This window comes from Gymnoscopelus braueri (genome assembly GCF_963280865.1).
Source record: "Gymnoscopelus braueri genome assembly, chromosome: 18".
Classification (NCBI taxonomy): domain Eukaryota; kingdom Metazoa; phylum Chordata; class Actinopteri; order Myctophiformes; family Myctophidae; genus Gymnoscopelus; species Gymnoscopelus braueri.
Window position 1 is genome coordinate 7782032 of NC_137618.1, and position 27213 is coordinate 7809244.

A 27213-nucleotide genomic window follows, 5' to 3' on the forward strand; every position below is an offset into this window, starting at 1 on the left:
CGTCTGATTGGCCTACTGAACGCCCCCTTCTGTGACGCACACTGAAATTTCCAGCTGCCCCCCAGAAGCATAGAGGAAGCGGAAGTGCGTCCGAGATGCCGACGCTTCAGAGCCAGAGGAGGCGTCTACCTTTATATGTCTATGATCATGATAATAAAAAATCCAGGACCGGGATGCCCAAGCAGTGAATGGATGGAGGACCGCGATTGGCCGCCCAACCTCTTACTGCGACATGGTCTTCACAACACAAAAAAAGAAGAAAAAAAAAAAACGTTGAACAGCATAATATTTTGTCTATGGTTTGTTGTGCTGTCTAGATGTTTGAATGTGTGTGAACCACAATGGAAACGAGGCTTTTTTGTCATTAACCGTTTGACCTTCAATTCACAGTGAGACTTGGTGGCTCGCTGGATTAAGAGCCTTGTCCGAGACACAGAAGGCTACAGGTTCAATTCCTATCCCTGACATGGTGTGAAAGTATCCCCAACAGCTTGACAAATTTGAAATAAACATACATATTCTTTTTATGTTTTACATATACATCTTTCTCATGGGGGTCCACTGCCAAATAGATGTCAATTTGGGGGGTCCTTTCAACAGAGACATTTGTAGGTGAATGGATAGTGACTGACTAGTGAGCCAGAGGTTCCAGGCCCATCACAAGACAAGACATTTAACTGCTCCTCTGAGGGCAGACATCAACTAGCTGCAAGTATTATTGTTAGGAGTAAGTATTATTGTTGTTAGGAGTGATCACCCTAACTGCACAGGACAGCAGTTTTATGTTTGTATGTTATTTTCAGTGATGGAGACAAACCGCACAGACATTCTGTACATTTTGTACTTATGACTCTGAGTATAGTAGGACTTAATTTTTCTTAATAATAATAACAGACTAATAACTTAGACTGACTTTTTAACAACTCTGACTTAGTATAGTCTGCCTTTTGTTTCCTTTCTTGACATTATTAATTTAATCAGAGTGCCATAGCTGAGTGGGCCTGCCTGGTAAACCAGAGGTCCTGGGTACGATTTCGGGGTCAGGTCAACAATGTGGCAGTGTGATTGATTTGAGGCTGCCTAAGATTGATTTGAGGCTGCTACGTATGTGCATAACAGTATATATACTTAGCGACCACACTAATGTTATTGCCACTATTTATTCCACCCGTTTTATGACCCCTAACTAGTACTTTTAGCTACAAACTCCACAACTTTCGGCTACCATTTGAACAATTGTAATTTTAGAGATATTTCACTTTTAATTGCTAAAAATACCTTAGACCTTTGTCACTGAAGAAGACTAAGCTTTAAACCTCCCAAAACAACTCACCTCTCTCCCACTCATTTTGGCAGCTGGCTCAGGGTAGAAGACCGGGTTAAACAACAAAAAATTGGAAAATGCCCCCCCTATACCCATCTAAATACCTCCAAAAAGTTGTTAACAACAATCTGGTAGCACCCACCCATAAAACAAACATGGGCAAATTCTCCTTCTACAGCACTGCCACCCAGGTTTGAAATAGTACCCCATCCCTCATTTAAAACAGCCTTGAAAACTCACCTTTCTGGAGGCCAAAAGAGGAGGTAGTACCATTTTCCTGTTAGACAGACGACCCCCCCCAATAAAATATTCAATCAAAAACCTTTGCTTACACTATCAACCCCACACTGTTCTTTCTAGTTATATAAGCATCTTGCACCTGCAATATTCCCACACAGATCAACCCTGGCCAGCCACCTTGAAGGGTGACAGATTGGATTAGGGTTTTTGCCTTGATTTGTCTATGGGCACTCAAATCTTTTTTTATTACAAATACTCTACAAGTTAAAGTCCGGTATTCAAAATGTACTTGAGTGAAAGAAGAAAAGTATTGGCATCAAAATATACTTAAAATGCATGTCCTGTTTCACAAGTTTTCAAATGTCTAAAATGTATACAAATCTTTTGAAAATAGCAGAAGTGGTTAATGTATGTTTTGTAATAATAATCAAAAAGATTTGCCTCTGAAATGTAGTGGAGTATTGAAAATTCCTCTGTAAAGTAAAAGTACGTCAAAATTGTACAGAGTAAATGTACTTAAGTTTACTTTCCACCACTGTCTATGGGGCATCATGTATCAACTACATTCACCATGTCATCAGACAGTGGGGCATCATGTATCAACTACATTCACCATGTCTTCGGATTTTTATACCATAAACAGACCAAACAAAACCTGCCTAGTAAGTTATTGAGAACATACAGGCTGCTTCCCCTTCCGTAGAATGAACATCATAAAGAAATAAAGACTTCAAGGCAAAACAATAACTTATTCATCCGTTAACAGTTTTATTGAAAGTTGTGATGTGCAACTGTCAAGTGCAATTGTGTTTATGTAATGTTTACAATTTCTCATCTGCTTTTTTTCTTTTGTATTTTTTTCTTCAGAGAAAACATGCACAGAAGAACGTGAGCATACAACTTATACATAGGTAGGATTGCCAAAAAAAATCTATTTTGCGTGACAGTTCTGCATTTTTTTATGATATATATTTCAGACTAAAGTGATAACGTTTCGTTTTATTGTCATTATAATCATTTGATGGTCGAGTACTACTTCACTGTCAACCAAATAAAAGAGGAGGGGGTGGGGGGGGGGGGGGGTGGGGCACAGGGGTGATGCAATACTTCAGAAAAAAAAGAAAAGAAAAAAACATTGCAAGTGAACAGTTGGGTTACAGTATTGTTATTATGGGATGTCGAGGGATAGACAGTTTGTTGCTTTGTCTTTTGTTTTGTCGGTCACTTAAATCAGTGGTTCTCAACGTGGGGGTACCGGGGGACCACCACGGGGGTCCAAACGGACCCTTATTGGGGTCTGTAACTCGGATCATACTAACAGCGTCACACAAAAGCATCAAAAGTAGCAGATCTACAAGCTCGAAACGTGGCGCGAAGCAACGCGTTTCGAGCTTGTAGATCTGCTACTTTTTGCTACTTCTGCATTTGAAAGTTTTGACAGAGTGGATTTGGTTTCCACCCAACAGAGGCGATGGGGGGGACCCCTTCAACTGCGGGGGGTCCTAGAAATTAAAAAAAGGTTGAGAATCACTGAACTGAAACTTTACTGGGACCCCCAATGTACACTGTAGAATCCGCAGTGCTTTAATTAACTCTTGAGGGCATACAAATAGAATTGGGTTCCATTTGTAGACCCTGTATGTATAGGGTCCATTTTGTGGACCTCCCGGGTGGTTCTTTATCGCATTCCACGTTGAGAAACCAGCGAGTTAAAATCTCAAGTTCATGGAAGATAAGCCATAAGTTCCAGAAATTACAGCATTTTTAAAAAGAGGCCGTCGTCATTGGAATAAAGCGAGCGAGCTCATTACTAGCCCGCCCGTCTTTTTTTCTCTCCAAATCTGTGCAAACCTAGATAAGCATCTGTTCTCATTCAACCCGTCTAACTTTACACATACTTACACTATACAGAAATATACATCATCCTCCCGCCCGTCAAACAATCTCCTTTTGGGAAAAAGAAAAAAAAACATGATTTGCAGCTTAGCTCAATGTCTCAACCCCGCTTTTTTTTTCACGTCTTATTATTATTTTACATGCCGTCCGCAGGGGTTTGAGATTACAGCCGTGATGAGCTTCAAGTCCAGGGCAAAAAAAAACAGAGGGGCTCTCTCAACTTTAAATACTGAAAATAGAAGAATATCGACATCTTTTCTCTTTTAATAAAGCGAGACGCTTTCGACTCCCGTCGAAACCCGCTTAAAATTACATCTTGTCGCCTCAGCTCGAGACCACCTTCCGTTTTTCCTCTGCCGGACTCAACAAGCCCCCCTCCCCCCCCTCACCACCACCACCCCATGCCGGATGGGGACACTGTGATGATAGAAGAACTAGAATAAATGCTCACATTCTTTAAGTTTTGTTTTGTTTTCTTGCCCCGAAGAGAGAGAAGGCCGTACCGCCTCGTCTCTCTCCCCGAGATGCTCACATTCATTCGCTTTTTTTTTTGCGCCTCCCCCTTCCCTCCCCCAAAAGGCTTCAGTCCCACCCCACCCTCCATCCCCGAAAAATCTCTCAACCTCGGAACGTCAACGCCTAGCCTAGAGAGAGAACCACTATTCATTATTTACAGTAAAAGGGGGCGTTTAGCCAAGCATGGCCGACCGCCAACGCGACCCCCTCTCGTCACCATCATCATCATCATCATAGAAACTCGACATCACTTGAAATCCATTGACACAGGCACAGTGATTATTTTATTTTTTTGTATTTTCTTATATGCGGGTGTAACAGTCCGCCATGACTCGTCGCTTCGTCAGACATTCTCGTCGATATGTCCAACGCGGGGGGGGGGGGATGGGGGGAGCAGGCGTTTGGCAAAAAAAATGTTCGTTCGTTCGCCCGTCTTCAAGATTGTCTCTTTGTATTATCGCCGTAAGCCACTTAAAGCCCTGTATACTTCCGCCATACGACGGACAACGGAAATTGACGATCTGGTATAAGCTTTAAAGATCGTCTATTTCCGCTTTTTTGGGGGGAAGATTTTCACTTATCACATGCCCAAAGTAGGGAGCCCCCCCCTCCCCCCCCAAACATCCCACCCCCTCCCCAAGACTTTCAAAATACTTGTATGTGCAAAATTCTTTGTCTTGTAACAGCGTCGACTTCCTCTGCTTTTTCGTCGGCGTCGGAGGCGTCGAAGGTTTTATAAAGCTCTGCCGCAAAGGTAGCAGATTCACTGTCCGTCCGTCCGTCCTTCCGCCACACCGAAAGCCAGCCCTCCTCCTCCTCCGTTCGTTCTCTGCTTCGGCGGAAGCGGACAGGGAAGGAGTGTGTGTGTGTGTGTGTGGGGGAGGGGACGCTATGCCGAGGCGCCCGAACTGTGCGAAACGGGCTGCTGCTGCAGGGGCACGGCGGCGGTCGGTAGGGCGCCCTGCTGCGGGGCTCCTCCGGCGCCCACCGGCGCCGGCGCCCCCGTGGCGGCGGGCGGGGAGCTGGTGGTCTGCTGCACCTGGGCCTGGAACTGGGCCATCTGCTCGGGGCTGGCCAGCGTCTTCAGCAGCGTGTTCTCCTGCTCCAGCTGGGCGTTGCGCTCGATCAGCTCCTTGATCTGCTCCTTGAGCACCTCCACCTCCTCGCGCACCGCGTACATCAGGTGGCTCTTCACCAGGTCCTGAGACACACACACACACACACACACACACACATGGTTAACACAGTGCTTCTCAAACATGTTCATGTCAAGGACCTCCATAATTAAGACCTGAGGCAATTCTTTAAAACAATCTAAATCCTAACAGTTTTTTGAAAAAAAATCAAACAAATATTTTTTCACGATTTTTCAAAAATAGCAGATCTACAAGCTCATAGCGCGGCACTCGGTGCCGCGCTATGAGCTTGTATATCTGCTATTTTTGAATAGCCAAAGAAATCTAAAGTGACACCGATGCGTTCCAGGTCTTAATGGGTTAATGTGTATTTGGCCACAGACTCCCATTAGAGAAGATTTGTGTTGTTGAACGTTTAAAAAATTCAGCATTTTTCAACAATTGGTTTTATAATAGCAGATCTACAAGGTCGCTGCTATTTTCAAATAGCTGAAGAATAAAATAGGGTTTAAGTGGTCAAAATGATTTTGATGCTATATTAACTAATTTATCTTGGGACCCCCTGGAACCCCATCGGACCCCAATTTCACAATATGGACAACACAGGATTTTCATATTGAAGGAGATATTAATCATATGAGCTTCGGGCAGTACTACGTGTCCTACCTAACACCAGGCTCTAAATGTCTCAATGGTAGAGTGGGGACTCAGAGACCATCTCCATTCTGCAACCTATTATTTTTTTATGTATTTACATCTAGATGTACTAGTTATGTTGTATTAACACACTACTACACAGTACTGTATACTAAACTTTCGGCATTATATTTGTTTTTGTTGTGAAACAAAGAAGCTGTTATAATATCACAGAATACAAATAAGAATTTGTATTAATCTTGTATGGCATTTGCATGCCTGTAAGGGTGGTTTCTTCCATAAACTTAAACATATGCTTTACAAAATTATAGCGTTTGTGTCGTTTTTAGGCACAATTCAATGGCTTGTATATAAAATAAACATTAGCATTTCAACAGCCACAATGCAAGTGTGCCTAGCGTGATCACCACAGGGCACAAAAATACCCTATGCGATATTCCCAGGCTCTCTCTCTTCCTCTGACGCTGCAGTGACTCAAAAAACAAGACAAAGTGGCCCCGCCCCTATTCCCCCCCTCAGCCAATCGGAGCGCGAGATATTTATAACTGCGTGTCAAGGCCTGCGAGTTTGCCTAGCAACAGTTCCTAACAAGCCAACAGTGTGCACGGTATCTAGGCAGTGTTGCCATGTCTGCATATTATAAGCGACTTAAGGCTTCCCGTGTAGTTGCTTATTTGGGCTTGTTTCTAAAGTGTAGTTGCTTTTTTGGGCTTGCTTCCTAATGTTGTTTAAACCAGTTGTTCTCAAACATGTTCAAGTCAAGGAGACCCAAATTAACATGTATTTGTCTGCAGACCCCCATCTGAAAATATTTTATGCCAGGGACCCCCATACAACATTTGTGTTGTTAAAAAAAAAAAATATTCCACGTTTTTTAAATTTGGGGGGGGGGGGGGGGGGAATGGCAGATCTACAAGCTTGTAGATCGGCTATTTCCAATGTACTAAAAGGGCAAAGGGCTAGCTTCTTTTGCGTTTGTTTTCATAGACCTGGTTGCTTATTTCTCTCACAAAATCTGGCAACACTGTATCTAGGCTGGGCTCCAATAACAATAGAGACAATGAAAGAGAAAATAAAACCGTCTCTTTAGGAATGGCCTTTTGCATGCATTTCTAAATAATCAATAATAGAAATAATCAATTCTAGAGGTAATGGAAGCAGAAGGGTGAAAGGGGGGATTGATTTTAGTTCCCAAATGGTTAGAGCTAGTACAGTCAAACAAATGGTTTTTCCCACGGTGACGTCACCTGTGTCATACTGTATTATTAAGACCGTCGAAAATAGCAGATCTACAAGCTCACGATGTGGATATGTAGGCTAGATCTGCTAATTTCGCCCCACAACACCTTTACACGACAGAGCATAAAATTAACTATATTATTAACCACTTAAAAAGCTTTCTCTGAAAATAACAGATCGACAAGCTCACAACTCGTTGCAAAGCCAAGTAAATCAACACAATAATAAACATATTATTACAACTGCCTTCGGTCTGTCTTTGTCTTTTTTTTTAACCATATGGGATTGCCTGCATGATGCATGCAATCCCATATGGTTCAAATCCTTCTTTCACATACAGTACAGATAGGATTAATGTACTTATTTCCATGAAACAATTGTTCCATAATAGAAACAGATGGTTAAACTTACCATTGCCTGCTCAATCTTGTTGTCTATGGCCACAACACTGGCTCCAGATGAACTGAAAATGAAACAAAAGAAAAACATTGTTATTATACTATAGTATAATAGTTAGAACTGAGCTGCATCAAAGGGAATGTTGGTTCAAACAAAGACACAATGGAGAAAATTGGATACAAAACTGTGCATTATTATCCTTTCATAATAACGTTATTACTAATTAGGAGGCTTTAAACTTCCACAAATGGACCCTTTACGGTTCTGTAACCGAGAGTTATTATGGGGGTGCTTGAAATAAAATAAAAAAAGGTTCAGAACCACTACAGTAGCCAACCGGCCAATTCTCTCCCTCTGTGTGTGTGTGTGTGTGTGAGAATATTGTAGCATCCATCCACTGCCACCCTTGCAAAAAAAAAAACTCCATTCCAATATATTCCTTTTCATTGACATACTGATACTGCAATGTTATCCTCACACTCGCCAACCAAAAAATGTCAAATAACAATAATTCAATATGTGCAATCGTGTCAAAAAAAATATTGGAGGAGGCTATTATTGCAGCAAAAAAAAAAGGTGGACAGAGAGGGGTCTCCTGCAGTGAGGATGCCCTTCCCAAATACATTAATTATTACTTTTTGTTCTTGATTACTACTTGTTTATATGATATATACATATTATTTTCGCACAGTAGGCCTATTGTATATTTGTTTGTCTTTAAATGTTTCGGTGAATTGAATACACAGGACCTCAATGGAAACAAGCCATAGAGCTGTCTTGGGTTTTAATCCTTGTAGCATCCTTTTGTATTGAACTGTACTTTCTGTGCTCTTTTTCCCCCTGGCAAACTGTAAATAAAGTATTCAATCAATCAATCTAATATATACGTATTATTTTTTTTACCTATTGTCGAGTTTGACATGCGAGCTCTCCGCGCTCAACAGCGACGACAAAAACGAGATGGAGAAATTCCTCAGCTGACAAACGCCTAGATCCATGGCCACTGCTGTGAGGCACGATGGAGTAGTCATGCTAAAAGATCTGCCCCGGAGAACGACGACAGAATCCCCGCTAAAGCTTTCAATCTCTTTCCACCGATGATCCACCACACCACCGGGTCCCGATCGCTCTTGCTTGTCCGACAACACAAGCACCGTTTCCCGGGGAGAAAGCCTGTACATCCAACAACAACCCCGCGCGGAACAAAAACAAAAAAAATCCTAAAAATCCAAGGTCAGCTCATCTCCTGTCTCTCTCTCTCTCTCTCTCTCTGCTCCGCACTGTGTGGAATCGGACTGACTGCAGCCTGGATGAACCACCACGCATAACTTATCCCGGGAATAACAGCCCCCAGACCAGCCCCCACCATTGGCTGAGAGGCCGCGGAGAATCTGACTAATTTATGCGGACCGCCCCTACCTGCGGCTCAGCCGACATCATCTGCATAATCTATGCAGTGTGTGTGGGGCGGGGGGGGGGGGCTGACGACAAACGAAAACTGGGGGAAACCGGATGGGAAGGAGAGGAAAGGAAAACATTTACTTCCAAGCAGTGGTGTAAAGTAACTGAGTACTTTTTACATATTTTTTACTTTACTTGAGTGTTTCCAATACTTCTACTCCACTACATCTCAGAGGCAAATATGATACTTTTACTCAACTACAATTATTTGACAACTTTAGGAAAAAAAACAAGCTCAGTAGGCTACCAAATAGCAGGTATTAAGAGTATAATACATGCTTCTAACTTTTAAAGTCAAGCTGAATAAAAGTACAATGGCTTCATTGCAGGTGCAAGGAAAAAAAACGGCTTTGACTGATGTTATGTTTATATGTTGCCCCCTTCTGGCTGTAAACAGCACTGCAGTCAACAGAGGTACAGTAGCTACAAGTTACACAGGTTTCAAGTGTGTATTCTACCTGGTACAAATACACAAGGCTTTATGATATCATATGCTTGATTGACTGATTGAATACTGTACAAACAGTTTCCAAAAAAAGCACAGAAAGTACAGTTCTATAGTACAAAAGGATGCCCCAAGAGAGCACTGTGTAGTTTACATGCTATGCCCTACTTACTACACCCACTAAGAAAGCCCCAGGATTTCACAATAGTAACAACGTCGTCCTTTGGCAGCAACTTTCACTTTTGGCGATTTCTGTTTCACATAATAGCAGGTAGAGTATAGCTATAATAACTGCAATAAAATAAGTTTAGCAGGGGAAGGGCATCTCCTCTCCTCCTCTATGCATAACCATTCATTCATTCATTCAGTGCGGGACGGGGCTTTGAGTTTTTGGCCATGACCCGTCACCTTGATTGACCTGACTGACCAACATTGTGTACACAGTGTTGCCAGATTTTGAGAGAGAAATAAGCAACCTGGTCTATGAAAACAAGCCCAAAAGAAGAGACTATTATCTCTATTTGAAAATGGCCGATCTACAAGCTTGCAATGCGACGCGTTGTGAGCTTGTAGATCTGCCATTTCTTTTTAAAATCTTGAAATAAAATGTATATTATTTGGAAGATTTTTTGAATACACAAATCTGGTAGGCCTACGGGGCTCCCTGCCACAGAATATTTTCAGATGGGGGTTAGAGATGGACAAATACATATTATGTTATTATATTTGGGGGTCCAGGACGTGAAAAGGTTTGAGAACCACTGGTTTAAACAACCTTAGGAGGAAAGCCCAAATAAGCAACTACACTTTAAAAACAAGCCCCCCCCCCCCAAAAAAAAAACACAACTACCAATATTTACAAGCAACTTTACAGAAAAACAAGCCCAACGTCGCTTATAATAAGCAGACATGGCAACACTGATTGTGTATTGTGTCTTGACTGGCTGGCGCCTTGAGTCAGTTTTGTTGTGGGTTTATATGTTAATGTTAACATGAAGCACCTTGTGGAGGTGCTGGACAGACTGTGTGTGGGTGGGGGGGGGGTGATGAGTCAGCCACAATGGGGGGTTAACTACCGGCTATTGTTTACTAAGTACCCACAACGAGCCGGGGAGAGATAGCAGCTAGCTAGTGCTTTACTTTTGGTCTTTTAATGATGTTTTTTTTAGAGGGTTTGGTGTTTTATCTTGCAAGTGCAAGTTTCCCACATTATTTGAATATTCAGCATTTTAAATCATCTGCTGCCCTGCCTTTATGTGGTTAAGGAGAAATGGCTGATGAAGAACAACAGTTTAAGTTCCTTTCCTCTGGCCACCACCTTGACAACAGAAACACTTACACGTACTGTGTTCATCAACAGCTTGTGGTTGTGAAGGCGGTGGTGTGTCTCGTCTTGCCTTCTCATCGCGGTTGTTTGACCACAAAGTGTTGATGATGACACTTGTGGTCAAACGGTGGTATTTAGCAAAGAATAAATTACAACAAAATTACAACCGTTATATATATCGTCTCTGTCAGCTGGAAAACTGTTACTTTTCAGGATTCAAATTCAAAAGTAGCAAAAGCAGCAGATCTACAAGCTCAAAACGCGTCGCGAGCTTGTGGATCTGCTACTTTTGTGCGACGCTGTAGTATGTAGTAGGGCGTTAATTTACGAAAAAACACAAAGAGTTAGAATATGGAGATAAGAGGTTTCTGGCGTTTCGATCCGCTGTGGATCTTTTTCAGGTCACATGATATGACCTGAAGAAATAATAGCCTATTGGCTTGATGTCTTTTTCAACAACAAGCCTGCTGCTATCCGATTGGTCGAAAGCTTTCGACGCTTCCTTACAACTTGCGACCCGACACTGTCGGCGTACCCACTGCCCATTCAACGGCATGTTTTCGGCAACAAGCGCTTTCCAACACTTTTAACCACCGCCGACGTCGGTGCGGTGTGAGAGCTACTTTAATAGAGAAGTATCTTTTACCTGCTTTGGGGTGCGGGCTCTACCGTTTTTGAACGGAAGCCTCTGTAGCCCAGCAGCACCCACGGTCCATATTAACTAAGTTTCCACCAACATTACAGCCCATAGGCAGTAGTAAAAGCTAGAGGCTTGTGTTGGATCTGTGTGGGTTGGTTGGTTCCCAGGGTATTTTTTTTTTTACCACAGGGAGTTTGATACGTTTCATTTCATACGTTGTGTATGTCAGTAGGTGCTGGTGGTCAGATCAACTGGCGTATCTTAGTAGCCTTGATATGGTGAACATACATGGTATGGCTCATGATGTTGGCTATATCTATGCAGATAATTCTGCTAACGGTTAATAATAGAAATATTATTACTACCAAAATCCTTACCAACATGCACAAGCGCACAAACACACACACAGTTGAACCCTTTCAGCATTTCAATGAGGAGTGCGTCTCAAGTAGAACAGTTATTCATAGTCCAGACACACCTAAAAGCACCCCCCCTCCACACACACACACCTCTGAAACACACCCAAACCCACCTCACAGAGCCAGCCAGACACACAGACCATACATGACTCGCTGCTACACACCCCAAAAGCCAACTCTAACACATTCCATACACACACCTCAAAGCCTGTACACACACACACGTGCACGCACTTACACACACACGCAAACCGCTGACATTCCTGTCTGTGATGTCACATGCCACAGGTCCTGATTACACCCCCTGAAGGTCAGACTGTGGTTGACAGTGTGACATGGATAACACCCGTCCTCATGTCTTTGAGACCTCATGGATTATTAAAGCAAAAATAAAAGCTCATGACTGAAAAAGTCCTTATGTGTGATTTGTGAAACACCACACACACACACACACACACACACACACACACACACACACACACACACACACACTAGCAGTGTTTGAAGACACGCTGGCTTCTATGGAATCTAATTCACTGAAATCGGTCGCGCCGACTGAGAACTTTAATCCATGAGACCTTCAGCGCTTCTAGGGCCAGGAGTTCACGGTCAAGTCAAGCTTTACATGCAGCCCAGGAGCATACAGGAGCGCATGTGCTTCGTCCTTTTAAAGGAAGCAAAATATATGTTTGACAGAGAAGAGAAGACTTATTATGCCTACAGTCTGAACTGTATTTATTTAAAAGGAAACAAATTACAAACACAGAACTTTGTAAAAGACAGCGTTATATTACTTCGTTCTACACGAAAACAAGGATACACAATGAACAACATATACTGTAAATAGCAATGATATTATGTTGACGTGATGAAGTAGGGTGTTTAATTTATGAGAAAACATAAAAAAGGTTTCTGCCCGACAGCTACGAAGTTCAGAATCCCAGTAAATGGCATGAACCCTAGTCAACAAATGGAAAGGCTTAATAGTTAAGTACAGTGCAAAGAGAACAATGTGCTTTTTTGTGTGCTTTTTCACACTCAGGCCTGGTGGTCTTCATGTGAACAAATCATAGGGGGGAGGGAGGGGTGAAATACAAATTAACATGAATGGCCCTGGCTCGCATATCAATGAGGTGTGTAAGCTGTTAAGTACTGCACTACGAGGCCCTATAGTCCCTATTCTGGGCTGGGCATGATGACACATTGGGGAACATGCAGCACAAATTATTTGGCAAACACTTGGCAAAAAGCAAACATCTACAAGCTCACAACAACGCGACACGTTGTGTGAGCTTGCAGATCAGCTATTCTTGGTGAAGACGTGGGGGTGTTGAGGGAAAAAAGGAGGGGGCCCAATAGACCACCGGGGACACACACCGGTCAGCAGAGAAGGCTGCCCACCCCTGCATTGTAGGGCTATGCATATTCAGTATTGTAAATCAACGCCCTAATATGGACTTCCTAGACGGTATATATGTGGATCACCTGTGACGCGACTCAGACTGCGGGACGAGTTTAAGAGGTCGCTAATGAGGCTCAAGGCAGAGCTCATCTGTACTTTCCCTTCTTTGTCGGGAAGTGGGTTTAACTCATTACCCAGAATCAAATAAACACTACGGCCGCGGCGGCTCTTAGGATGGAAACTGTCTTCGACCCGACTCACTAATTCATTGACTTAACCACTTACTCAGCATCTGTATTGTGGGGAAAGCTTTCGCATGAAAATAGCCGATCTGCATTATTTTCAGCGAAAGCTTTCTCCACAATAACAGAAAACAGAAAAGACACTAGTATAGAGCCTGTCGGACTCCGCTCAAGTTACACACCTGTCACACACACACACACACACACACACACACGTTTGTATTACTATACTTGTGAGGACGTCAACATTTTAGGACGGCGAATTTATGAATGCCTTTTTTTGTGTATTAGCTTCAACCCTAATAGCCGATTGTCTACAATCTGATAACCATGTTACACCCTAAATTATTAATGTTGATACATGGCCCAGCGCTAGGAAAAGCATTACAAGTGTTATTGTTTCCATCTGACTGTATCAGAGATCAACAGTGTCTCCAACCACAACCTTGCCAACTCCTCCACCCAGAACCTACCTTACCTAGCAACACAACACAACACCCCACCTCTCCCCTCTGTCGTCTAATCCAGTGGCTCTCAACGTGGCGTCCGGGGACCCGACAGGGGCCCTTGAGGAGTTACAGGTCTGTACAGTATGACTCAGAGAATGTGCTAAAGGAGTCTGGGGGTTCGAATCCACCGAGGTGCATCCGGCTTTGTCGAGCTCTATATACCAACACAATTGGCCCTAGTGGTGGGGAAAAAAGTTCATTTCAGTGAACGAACGATTTTGTTCACGGCAATGATTCGTTCAAATGATTCGTTCACGTTCTCGTTCAGTAGCGCTAATTCTAGTGTTCAAAATGTACTCGAGTAAAAGTACAATAGTATTGGCATCAAAATATACTTAAAGAACCAAAAGTAAAAGTACCAACATATTTGAAAATAGCCGATCTACAAGCTCACAACGCGTCGCGATGCGACGCGTTGTGAGCTTGTAGATCTGCTATTTTCAAATAGCCTAGGTATAAAATAGGGCTAAAGTGGTTAATGTGTGTTTTTATAATGTGTGTAAAACAACATCGCGGGAGCGTTTTTTTATGTCGCGCGTGAACGTAACAGTTTCAGAAAGTGAACGAGCTTGTTCGCGTTCACGGCAAATGAACTAGTTCTTTTTAACGAATCGATCATGAGCGACATATCACTAATTGGCCCGTGTTCGGAGGGAGGGAAGCGGAAAAAAAGAAGATAGATAGATAGATAGATAGATAGTAAGGCAAACTTTGGCCGAAGATAGCCAATGTACAACCTCACTACGCAACGCTGTGAGCTGGTACATCTGCTATTTTTTGGTGAAGAGAAAAGTCTATAATGTGTTATGTGCTTAAAGCACTCAGTGAAGATCATTTTTGAGTGAGGTAAAGGTTGCACTTTCCCCCCTTCCTCGTCTTTTATTGATCCCGCCAGGGACATTCAGTCACCGAAGGCAGGCAAAGGTACTGTAGATATAGCAAGGGTAAAAGACATCACACCATAACTCTGAGAGTGTACAAATGGAACCAAATGGACCCTTACACTCTCAAGAGTTACAGACCTGTATGGGTCCATTTGGAGAACCTCCTCAAGTAACCCAGATGGTCCCTGGACCTCACTTCGAGAACCACTACAATTATATTTATGCAATACTGTATGAAGGCCAAATGATATTGATTTTTTTAATATATATAAAAGGGAACCGTTAGGGAAATCACGACCGTTTAAGAGGGAACCCTTAGGGAACCCGAATCGTTAGAATCCTAAAAGATCCCAACCCTAATTATACAGGACAAAATAAATAATAATAATAATAAATGAATACACAACAGTCACCATGTCAGATAGTAACCTTACATAGATGCTTACATACAGGTTACACTTGACCACAGACACAATCCCAACGTGAAAACCACCATACAGAAGTGAGATACTTAATCAAAACAAAAACCACGCACTGTCAACTGTTGTGTGGTAAGAGCACTCATTTCTGGTGAGGTTGCACTAAAATGCAACTATGGCATCAGTATTCATACGTGGGTTTGAGTTTACACTTGACCACTGACACGTCCCAATCAGTGTTGCCAGATTCTGCGAGAAAAACAAGCAACAAGGGTCCATGAAAACAAGCCCAAAAGAAGCGACTGTAGGCCACATGACTACTTGAAAATCTAATCTAAAAAGCCAATCTACAAGCTCACAACGCGTCGCAATGTGGTGCATTGTGAGCTTGTAGATCTGCTATTTTCCAAATAAATCTTGAAAAAAATGGACAAATGTGGAATATTTTTGATGAACATTTTAACAACACAAATCTGGTACAAAATATTTTCAGATGGGGGTCCGCAGGACAAAAACATTAATTATGGGGGCCCTTTGACATGAAAATGTTTGAGAACCACTGGTTTAAACAACATTAGGAAACAAGCCAGAATAAGCAACCACACTTTAGAATCCCCCCAAAAAACGCAACCCGCAACTACCAATATTTACAAGCAACTTTATATAAAAACGAGCCCAAAGTCACTCATAATAAGCAGACATGGCAACCCTGGTGCCAATCTCACAACCAACATAACTTCCAAACCAAAACAACACAGCGTTGGCAGAGTGTGTAGAGCGTGACATTTGTGATTGAGGTCACGTTAGATGAGTCACTGTTATCTCCAGCTCAATGTCTGACTACTAAGGCTTAACTATTTACGGTCTATTTTCAGCCCTTGGGGGCGAATTAAGTCGGTCCGTCTCGTTCCACATGTTTGCAACTAATGCAGCGCGTATGTTAATATCTGCACACACACACACACACACACACACACACACACACACACACACACACACACACACACACACACACACACACACACACACACACACACACACACACACACACACACACACACACACACACACACACACACACACACACACACACACACACACACACCTGGAAGAAGTTAGATGTCACAAAATCTGTCACAATTGGGAGTCAAACTAACTTCACCACTTAACCGATTCTTTACAAAATGTCTTCTAAATCCTAACAGTTCTCTTAAAAACCTATTATTGCTATATATCGTTGCTGTCTGGGCAGAAACCTCTTATCTCCATATTTTGTGTTTTTTGGTAAATTAGCGCCCTACTTCACACTACAGCTTCACACAAAAGCGACACGCTTTGAGCTCGTCGATCTGCTACTTTTGCTACTTTTGAATTTTTTATCCTAAAAAGTAACAGTTTTGGACATACATGTATGAGGTTTCCACCTTGATGAGATGATAGCTAAAATATAAAATGACACAAGATGCTTTCACGGTTCTAATTACATCTACAAGCTCACAACGAGAGCTTGTAGGCTATTTGTGCCGTTTTTTGCCTATAATAACAGGCATGGACAAAAATAGGGACGCAAAGTTAAAAGTGGCCCAAACAAAACGCTTAAGGTTAATGTGGTCAACACGGTGACAAGAATAAAGGACAAGAAGACTGCAGTGGGAATAACTGTGTTGGCAGAGGGATGGCAAGTCATTACAACTGCTCATCCATGTCACGCAACATAATGTTCAAACTAAATAAAAGCAGTGTTTACAGTGACTCATGCTCAACCTCTCTGCCCTTAACCCATTAAGACCTGGAACTGTGTCATTTTTAGATTTGAGCTAAAAAGCATTATTTTACACTTTGGCTATTCAAAAATAGCAGATATACAAGCTCATAGCGCGGCACCGAGTGCCGCGCTATGAGCTTGTAGATCTGCTATTTTTGAAAAATCGTGAAAATGTGTGCAAATCTTTGAATATATATTTTTTAAAGCGAACATTTGTAACTCAAATCTTTGCTTCTGGGGGTCCCTGGAACAACATATTTTGATGGGGGTCCGCGGCCAAATACATATAATTTTGGGGGTCCTTGACATGAAAAAGATTGAACACCACTGATATAGAAACATACGTTTTTCAGAAAACTGTTGAGATTTAGGAGACATGTAGAATCGGCTTCAGGTCTCAATGGGTTAAGGCTTCTCGCTAAATCACTCCGTCACAAAAATAGGATATCATATTCGTTTATCTCAAAACAACCATCACAGTAGGAGGGTGAAGACGCCAAGTTTGGCCGAACGCCAAAACAAGTGGGCATCTGCCCACCGTGAAAGCGTTCCCACGCCTGACAAACGTGGACACAACAACGAAGCGAGCATGGGCCGGGCGTAAGCCTGATTTATACTTTTGCATGCTGTAAATAGCAGATATACAAGCTCACAACGCTTGTCACGTAGATCTGCTATTTATGAGCACAACCGCCGGCACGCTACTAAGCATAAATCAGGCTTTATACAGTACACTGCCTCTGTTGTGAAGTGGGAGACTCCACTACAACTCACATCTATACCAAAAGAAAAAAAAGAAGCTTCACTGAAAAGTCAGTGAAAACATTCCCCTCATGCAAACCGAAGAACCAGTGAATGGTTTCGCCCGGTGAGGGGAGACAATGCGGCCCGGGGTTGGGGATGGGGATGAGGGGGGGGGGGAGCCCCCTTTGTCTGCATCTCCGGCGGCTACTGTAGTGAATGGATGAGACGTCTGTTCCAAGATGTACAGTTGCACGGCTGAAAAAATAAAAGAGTCCCCCCGATTCTACTTGTCTTCCTTTTGTTTTTGTTTTACCTCTTGAGATGCTGCTCCAGTTCCCAGAACAATAGCTTCACAGCCATCTCGTCGTGGCCTCGAACTCGGACCCCCCTCAGCTCTCTCATTGAGCTGCCGGTCAGCAGGAAACATAAAAACTATAAATTATGGGACAGTATCCCCCCTCTCTTTCTCTCCTTCCTTTCTGCACTCTGGTAGTGCTCTCTCTCTCTCTCTCTCTCTCTCTCTCTGTGTGTCCCTTTCTTCTTTAGACTTATAGATCCTCGTCTAGATGTGTCTTAGCAGCGCATACAGATCAGATGGTGGATGAAAGGAAGGGGAATGGCTGCGTGGATATATATCACGTTTGAAGAGTCAGTGCGCTAATGTCATCGCCTCTTATTTGTAAGACCTCACTGTAACGTCCTTTGTGTTTCTGAGGCTAACTGGGGGAATGAGTGTGTGTGTGTGTGTGTGTGTGTGTGTGTGTGTGTGTGTGTGTGTGTGTGATTGAGTGTGTGCGTTGTGACGAGACCAAGGGAGAGCCTGTGACGTCAGGGTCACGTGACCTTGGGGAGTTACATAAAGCGTCAACAGAGATTAGCGTCTGGAGAGCCTAAACCAATCAGCGTCCAGCGTCGGTTGTCCAGTGGTTTGTGGGTGCCAGCCTCCTTGCGCTCCACCGCGCGCATTTTTTTAGGGAGTAGTACCGTAGGTTAACGGGATGGACGGCGGCCCCTCCGCTTGCCCCGAAACGGGGTCTTATCCTGTCACTTCCCATCACAGGGGCCGCCTCGCGACGGCTTAGAGCCCCGGGCGTGCAGAAAGCACACACACACACACCCGGGGGCTTAGGGACCCTCGGCCACAATGCAGGAGGGATCTCGCCAGTCCAAACAACCTGCTTGTGGGTGCTGAGGTTCCGGGCAGAGAGGGTGTCAAAGGCCCTTCACAAGAATCCCTAAAGTCTGCCGCTGTCTCAACATCTTTGATGTGATCACTAGCTCTGAATCTTAGTTCAGCACACACCAGTGGTGGAAAGTAACTATGTACATTTACTTGAGTACTGTACTTAAGTACAATGTTGAGGTATTTGAACTTTACTTGAATATTTCCAATTTCCAATACTTTTACTTCTACTCCACTACATCTCAGAGGCAAATATTGTACTTTTACTCCACTACAATTATTTGAAATCTTTAGTTACTAGTTACTTTTCAGATATAAATTATTATATTATAAAACATACATTAACCACTTCAGCCCTATTTTATACCTAGGCAATTTGAAAATAGCCGATCTACAAGCTCACAACGCGTCGCATGGCGACGCGTTGTGAGCTTGTAGATCTGCTATTTTCAAATATTTAGTACTTTTACTTTTGGTACTTTAAGTACATTTTGATGCCAATACTTTTGTACTTTTACTCAAGTAATTTTTTAATTCTGGACTTTTACTTGTAACTGAGTATTTTTATATTGCAGTATTGGTACTTTTACTTAAGTAAAAAATGTGAGTACTTTTTCCACCACTGGCACACACACTATAACTTTACAGATATTGCAAGTTAAAGGTGCTCTATAAGTTATATCTCTTGGTTAAAACTAAGGCTTTTGTTAAAAATAAGTTAAAAGCTCTATAATATTATGATAGTAATCATTGCTATAGACTCAGTGTGTTTGTTCAGTAACAGGGGTCTCCCTGTCTCTCAAGCTCTTTAGTTAACAGAAAATACAGTTTCAGGTGGGTTACAAATTTCATCCAATCACAAAGATCATATAAGCTTGTGTTCCAGTTCAAATTTAGTCTGCTCATTTCTTTGTGTCATCAATTCCAATTTCACTTGTTTATCCTGTATGAGTTCTCTCTCCTAATTGGATACACTTGTTATCCCAAGTTGAAAATGTATTTTTCTGTTTACTTAACAGCTGGAGAGACAGGGATAATCCTGTTACTGAATGATTACTATGGGGATAAAAAGCAATTTCACTCTTAGTTTCACACACACACACACACACACACACACACACACACACACACACACACACACACACACACACACACACACACACACACACACACACACACACACACACACACACACACACACACACACACACACACACACACACACACACACACACACACACACACACACACACACACACAATTAAGAGCTGGGTGACATGACTTATATCAGTGTTTGAACGTCAATATTTACTCCCAACATATTGTCATATTTTCTCGTGCGTGTGTGTGTGTGTGTGTGTGTGTGTGTCGTCTTAGGAAATATCTTGATGCGTGTCCTGTATACGAAGCAAATTTTCCAGCTTACACCATAGAAACTAACCATCAAGTTTCCCACAACAATGATGCAACTGGGTGAAAGCCACTATGAGTGTTCCGTTAATGACACGCCTCCTTCAGTAATCTCCCATTAAATGACATCCTTATACAATCACAGTGAAACATGTAGACAAACAAAGCGTTGTGAGATTGTGGGACGTTTTTGTGTTATCCTTTCAGCCTCAGCCCATTAAGACATGACAAGTGCCTTCTGCATTAGTTCTCACACTTTCAAGAATAGAAGATGTACAAGCTCGCAGCTGTGAGCTTGTATATCAGCTATTTTTGAATAGCCAATCACCTATAATGCCACGCCTAAAATAGGGATGCCAAATTGAGAGTGGCTAACCCCATGAACCCCGACCATAATAGGTTAACATTCAGTGAAAATAGGCGAACAGCCGATCTACAAGCTCATAGAGTGAGCTTATAGATTGAGGGGGAAAAAGGAGCGGAGACTAAGTATTGACCCCTGTGGGACTTCCGGTCATTTAAAAAAAAACGGTTGACGAGGTTAAAGGCATAGTTCACCCCCAAAATGACTTTTTTTTCTATCGATTAGTCACCCCATGGACACTTGAATTCATGGATTTGTTTTTGTTTTTGTCGCATTCCTAAGCCAATAGTTTGATGAACGTGGATTTAGTTGCTTAGTATTCAGTATGAAATCTACAGTAACAGCCTGGGTGGGGGGGGGCGTAACGAGTCCATCGCCGGGTTATTGAAGTTACTCAATCTATAGTCTCTGTCGGGAGGAAACCTCATATGTCCTAAACTGTTACTTTTCAGGATTCAAGTATCAAAAGAAGCAGATCTACAAGCTCAATTCGTGCCGCGTTTCGAGCTTGAAGATCTGCTACTTTTGATGCTTTTGTGTGACACTGTAGTATGGGGGTATAGGGCGCTAATTTACAAAAAGGAAAAAACGTTAGAATATGGAGATGAGAGGTTTCTGACCCGCACCGATATTTGACCTGGAGTATGTATACTTTTGACTCAAGTACTGGTGGGTTTGAGTACTTTTGTCCAGCAACTGCCCAGATAGAGAGATGGATGGATGCCCCCCCCCCCACCGGGGGGGGGGGCATCCATCCATCTCTCTATCTCTGTGCTGCCTGCGGGGGAGAAAAAAGAAAAAAGGGGCTTGTCTCTATTGAGTTGAATTGTAAAGGCTTTTGGGCCGAGCCCATAGTTTGATAGTGTGTAGACCAGAGCCCACGTAGACGCTACCAGTAGCACCTGGCAGGGCATTTATAGCTACTGACCGTGACTAGAGAATGACACAGGGACCCACTGACTGAGTGGAGTGATGATGGAGTCACAGGGAGGAGGATTGATGAGTAGCCATTTTGACCTTGCATAAGAGAGAGAGAGAGAGAGAGAGAGTGCCATTGGAGCATTTGGGCTGACAGCAGCAAGTCCACAGTCTCTCTCTCTCTCTCTCTCTCTCTCTCTCTCTGTATACTCACCTCACCGCACAGCAGGGGAGATGTGTCACACACACGTGTTTGTATAACTATACTTGTGAGGACCTCAGCATTTTTTAGGATGGCAATTTAATGAATGCCATTACCCTTTTTCTTTTTTTGGGGTTGGGTAACCTCGCGTCACCAGGCTTTCATTCTAAAACTGAGCCGCGTGATCCGGTCTAGAAGAGAGGAAAGAAATTGGTGGTTTCCGGTTGGGGGGCGCATTGTTTTCGTTCCCCCGCATAATGCGAATCGTTCAGTTTTAGTATCGCTAGTCGCAATGCGAGTTAGAATAAAACATAAGATATACCAAATGATTATTATAAACGAAACGATTATACCAAACTAAACACATTTTAAAACGAGGAGTATCATTTTGGAAGCTTAACTCTAACAATATTCTTTTAAACCATAAGACCATTTTCTCTAGTAAGGATCGGGACAATTATTGTCCTCAATGTCTAGATCTCAAATTCTACTACACTTGTGGGGACATTTGGCCCTCACAAACACACACACACACACACACACACACACAGTTAGAATGGCCCAGATCCACCGCCTCAGCACCAATACGGTCTTTAGGACACACAGATGGACTGAGAGAGAGAGAAAGGAACAGATCGCCTGTCGGGTGGAAACCTCATATGTCCAAAAACCAAAACTGTTACGTTGCAGGATTCAAATTCAAAAGTAGGCAGATCTACAAGCTCAAAACACATCACAAAGCTTGTAGATCTGCTACTTTTGATGCTTTTGTGTGACGCTGTAGTATGATCACGTCGTAGGGCGTTCATTTACGAAAAAAACACAAAGAGTTAGAACATGGAGATAAGAGATTTCTGCCCAACAGCGACGATATGTATGTACTGTATGTTAGTGTGTATGTACTGTATGTTAGTATGTATGTATGTACTGTATGTTAGTGTGTATGTAAGTATGTCAACTTGGTAACACACAAGATGCTATGCTGGGTTCGTCGCACGACGGTGTTGCTGGTCAATAACAGCAGACCTACAAGCTCACAACACGTACTGTATGAGTAAAGCGTCGTGGAGAGACCATCGTGTACGATATGAGACCATAACAAAATACAGCCCGTTTCAAAACCATGGCTACATGTGCACTGCACACAAATGTGCAAACACACACGGGATGGATGTTACATAAGAGTGTGTGTGTGTGTGTGTGTGTGTGTGTGTGTTTGAGCAGCAGTTCGCAGTAATGCGGGCTGAAGCCCGGCATTAGCGGGATTAAGCGGACAAAGAACACACGATGGCACTCTGAAAGCAGAGACCTGGAGCCTCTGCTGGGCTGCACACAAACACACTGACACCACCATGAAAGACACAGGGACGGACAGTGGAGCAGAAAGCACAGAGAAGGAGAGAGAGAGGGGTAGAAGGGTGGGACAGAGAGAGAGAGAGAGAGAGAGAGAGAGAGAGAGAGGGAGATGAGTAAGTAGGAGGGAGGCGAAGAATGGAACAATGAGCAGAGACAAAGAGACGTGCCGGCCGTCGCACATTAAGAAAGCACACAGGACAGTGAAAAGTGCACACATGAGCAAGAAACAGAAAAACATAGAGGAGAGGGTTGCTCGGTAAAAATCCTTAAGTCCACTACTGAATGTGGAACGCCCTAACACCAGCCATCAAACGGTGTGACTCCCTCTCCTCATTCAAATCCACCATTAAAAGAGCACCTGTTCGCAATTTACAACAGGACCTAGATGTCTATATGTACCTTTTATTGCTCCTGGTATTGATGATTTGTATTGTAATGTATGTCTTGATTATGAATTGAACACATAGGGCAACCATGGAAACAAGCCATCATCACAACAAGGCTTTTTTTGGTGTTATCTTTCAAGCATTGCTTGCGTAATTGTACTTGCTGTACTGTTTGCAAACTGTTAAGTATTCAATCAATCAATAGTGGTAATTTAAGAATATGGAGATGAGAGGTTTGTACAAATGGAACCAAATCGACCCGTAAGGGTCCATTTGGTTCCATTTGTACACTCAGTTCCATTTGTACACTCTCATCTGTAAGGGTCCATTTGGTTTCTATCTATCAACCATTTAGCTGGGGACCCCCTGGAACCCCCTCAAGGACCCCCGAGGTCCCCATACGCTATGCTGATAACCAGACGATCTGCAAATGATTAAATGAATGCTGAGGATTTTAATGTTCGGCTCTCTGTGTATTTAGGTAAATCTAAATGCATTAAGAGTAACGATTTAACTTTACAGCCTGCATATACTTTATATATTTATGTTGCGGACAAATTCTCTGCTCGTCAATAATGACCCAATTTATTTTTGCAATATCGCTTAATGCGATTTCCTTTGCGAGAGGGGGCGCTACAATATTTATAGAGGGGAACAGACGTTTCAGGCAGCTGCCCAAAAAACAAGGGATTCCAGTTTTGGTACAGGCCTACAAATCATGTTGCACGCGGAAATCTTTCATTTCACTCAAACGAAGCAAAATCAAAGCATTAGCAAGGTTTGTTGAACGTAATATTGCGTCCAGGCAGAGCTGTATAAACTGAAGAAAGAGCTTACGCTCTAAAATCCTTTGCTTCTTCTCTAGAGCAGGGGTCTTCAACGTATTTCAGGCCAAGGACCCCTTAGCTGAGAGAGAGATGAAGCAGGGACCCCCCCACTACACTACATCATGGATTCATGTTAAATGTGTGTTTTCAGACATTTAACGACTTAAAACCCTTGATACTTTGTAAAGTTGACCTTTGGCCCGGTACTTGTTCTGCTCTAACACCAAACCTCTTCGCCAAAAATAGCCGATCTATTGTATCGTATTGTATTGTATGTATTACTGATGAATTGAGTACAATGGACCACAATGGAAACAATCCCCCGTGGGCTTTTTGTGTTATCCTTTTAAAACATAACCTTTGACCGTACTACGTGTAACTGTTAACAATCCTGCTAATAAAGTATAAAATGTATCAATCTAGTGCGTATTTAACAGATCGTATTTAAGAGCGTATTTAACAGATCTACAAGCTCATAGCGCGGCACCGAGTGCCGCACTATGAGCTTGTAGATCTGCTATTTTTGAATATTTTTTTTTGCAAATCTTTGAATACATATATCTTTTTAAGCGTTAGGATTTAGAAAAAAAATCTAATAATCGGCCTCAAGTCTTAATGGGTTAAAAAAAAAAGAATGCTTGTGGAGTGTGCAGTGTGTGCCTGGCATGTCTGTGACTCCGCCTTGCGGTGGGCGGGGCCAGCGAGCCATGCCTCACATTCTGCTCTGCTGCTCGTATGATCTCTCCACTGTGTGTAAACACTCCTGCACACTAAAGCCTCATATCGTTGCCGTCGGGCAGAAACATCTCCATATTCAAACTTTTTGTGTTTTTTCATAAATTAACGCCCTACTTGATCATACTACACTACAACACACAAACGCATCAAAAGTAGCAGATCCACCCGCGTCATCAGTGCCCATACCCTAGGTGGGGTTGGTGAAAGGGCCTTTCTGTGTGGAGTTTGCATGTTCTCGCCGTGTCCCCTAGGGTAGGTAGTGGTACCCTTACAAAAACATGCGGCTCCTCTCACAAATAACTTTATATGGTGCTTCATAAGGTTATGGTAATACTTATTCAAAATACCACAATTTTCTGCCATTGTGGGTTCACCTCAGTGACTCCAGCTTGGTGGTGAGGTTTGGCCCAGATATTGTGCTTAACACATTGGGTGCCAGAGGTTTATTAAAATATTATACTTTGAGTGCCAGGACTTTTTAAACATTTTGAACCTTTTTCAAGTAGTCACAAAACATTTTCAGTGATCACCGTCCTCACGGTGATCCCCTCATTACACACATACAGGTCTCGTACAATCGGGGGGAAAAAATTTAAAACATTCGGAAATCCATTCCATAGTTGCAGCCAGTTGAAAATAGTTAAATTAACATTGTAAAAAAAAAAAGTGCACAGGAGCCGAGATACAGGTTTTTGAAGTCATAAGTTAACCAGGAGGTGGATTGGAGTCTAAATCTAAATCTACTACAGCTGTCCATCTCAACAGGTGACATCCCCCACAGACTGCTACTCCTACCCTCTGTCAGCATAATCTGTCTATAGTACATCACAGTACCATCTATGGAAGACTTCTGCAACTATTTGTGTGTCCTTTATCTTTAGCATAGATCCTTGTAAGACCATTTAGAATAGTATCTCTGGTAGAGTGGACACCATCAGAACGGTCTGAGATTGGTGCTCAAGAGGCTTGTGCCCCGATCTGTATGCTGTTACTCTGCCTGAATCTTCCTGATGAATGGTCAACACTTCACCCTGACTGGATATTCACATTTTCCATTATACAGAGCCATCACCAGTCACATGACTGAGCTGGCCACATGATGTACATGTTTACCACCAAGAAGACATCTGCTAGCTCTGTCATAATAGACATATGCTGGATGGTTTGGCATGTTGCTTTCAGCACCTAAAGTTTTTCAAATGTCACTTTAAAACACTTCTGGGGGTCATTTTAACGTCTATTCTGTCTTTTGGCCGTGGTTTTCCCATTACTTTTTCTCTTTTTTTCATTTTCAAAAAAAAAAGAAAAAGGCATTAGAAGGACAATATCAGTCACCAGAACCACGGACACGTGTTTTCAATCACTCCAATATTGTTAAAATGGAGATTAAAGTTGAATAGGCTTAAATAGACGAATCCACAGAGCGCTGCGGTGTCAGACTCCTGCGTGCATTCTGACGCCGCAGTTATGATTGCGCCAGGGGAGCGCTCTGTGGATTCGTCGATATAGGAGGGGGCCGTGTCTGATAACAACAAAACTGTGCGCACAAAAGCCAGAGTAGATGTTAAAATGACATGAAGTGAAAAGTGAAATACTCCTTTAAGTCCCTTACAGTATATACTGTACTTTGTCAAACTGTGTGACGATTAGCAATCACTATCTGTGAAATAGTGCTTAATAGCCATTCAATCCGGGAACGCATCTGTGTCATTTTAGATGTCTTTGGCTATTCAAAAATAGATATACAAGCTCATAGAGCGACACAGAACATTTTGTGTGTTTGCGCTGCATCCCCGTGCTACCAATAATACAACGTGCAAAACCACGTTGTTTTTCAATTCTGTATTGATATACAGAATTATATGTGAGGTTACAGTGACATTTTGTTGGCGCATAAAAATATGCAAAGAACGTGTATTATACAATTACTTTTTGGTTTATCAAGGAACAAGCCCTGCTTGTTATGTCTGCTTCTGGCCAGGGTGTGTGTGACATAAGTAGGTCAGTGTGACCTACTGACCAGTGTGTGTGTGTGTGTGTGTGTGTGTGTGTGTGTGTGTGTGTGTGTGTGTGTGTGTGTGTGTGTGTGTGTGTGTGTGTGTGTGTGTGTGTGTGTGTGTGTGTGTGTGTGCGACTGTGGATTTCTCTTCAATACTTTGCCATTG

At 42.7% G+C, this 27213-nt stretch overlaps 1 protein-coding gene across 1 annotated transcript in view; it reads right to left on the bottom strand.

Moving 5' to 3' along the window:
* Nucleotides 1–2308: 2308 nt before the first annotated feature.
* The window catches only part of tsc22d1 (TSC22 domain family, member 1), an 85703-nt gene continuing 60798 nt past the window's right edge, over nt 2309–27213 (bottom strand). Inside the window, exons 3-4 of the mRNA XM_080412707.1 lie at nt 7420–7471; nt 2309–5177 (exon numbers count right to left, since the gene is read on the bottom strand). Of these exons, the coding sequence (XP_080268833.1) occupies nt 4866–5177; nt 7420–7471 (364 nt within the window). The 3' untranslated portion in view covers nt 2309–4865. The remainder of the gene's footprint in view (nt 5178–7419; nt 7472–27213) is intronic.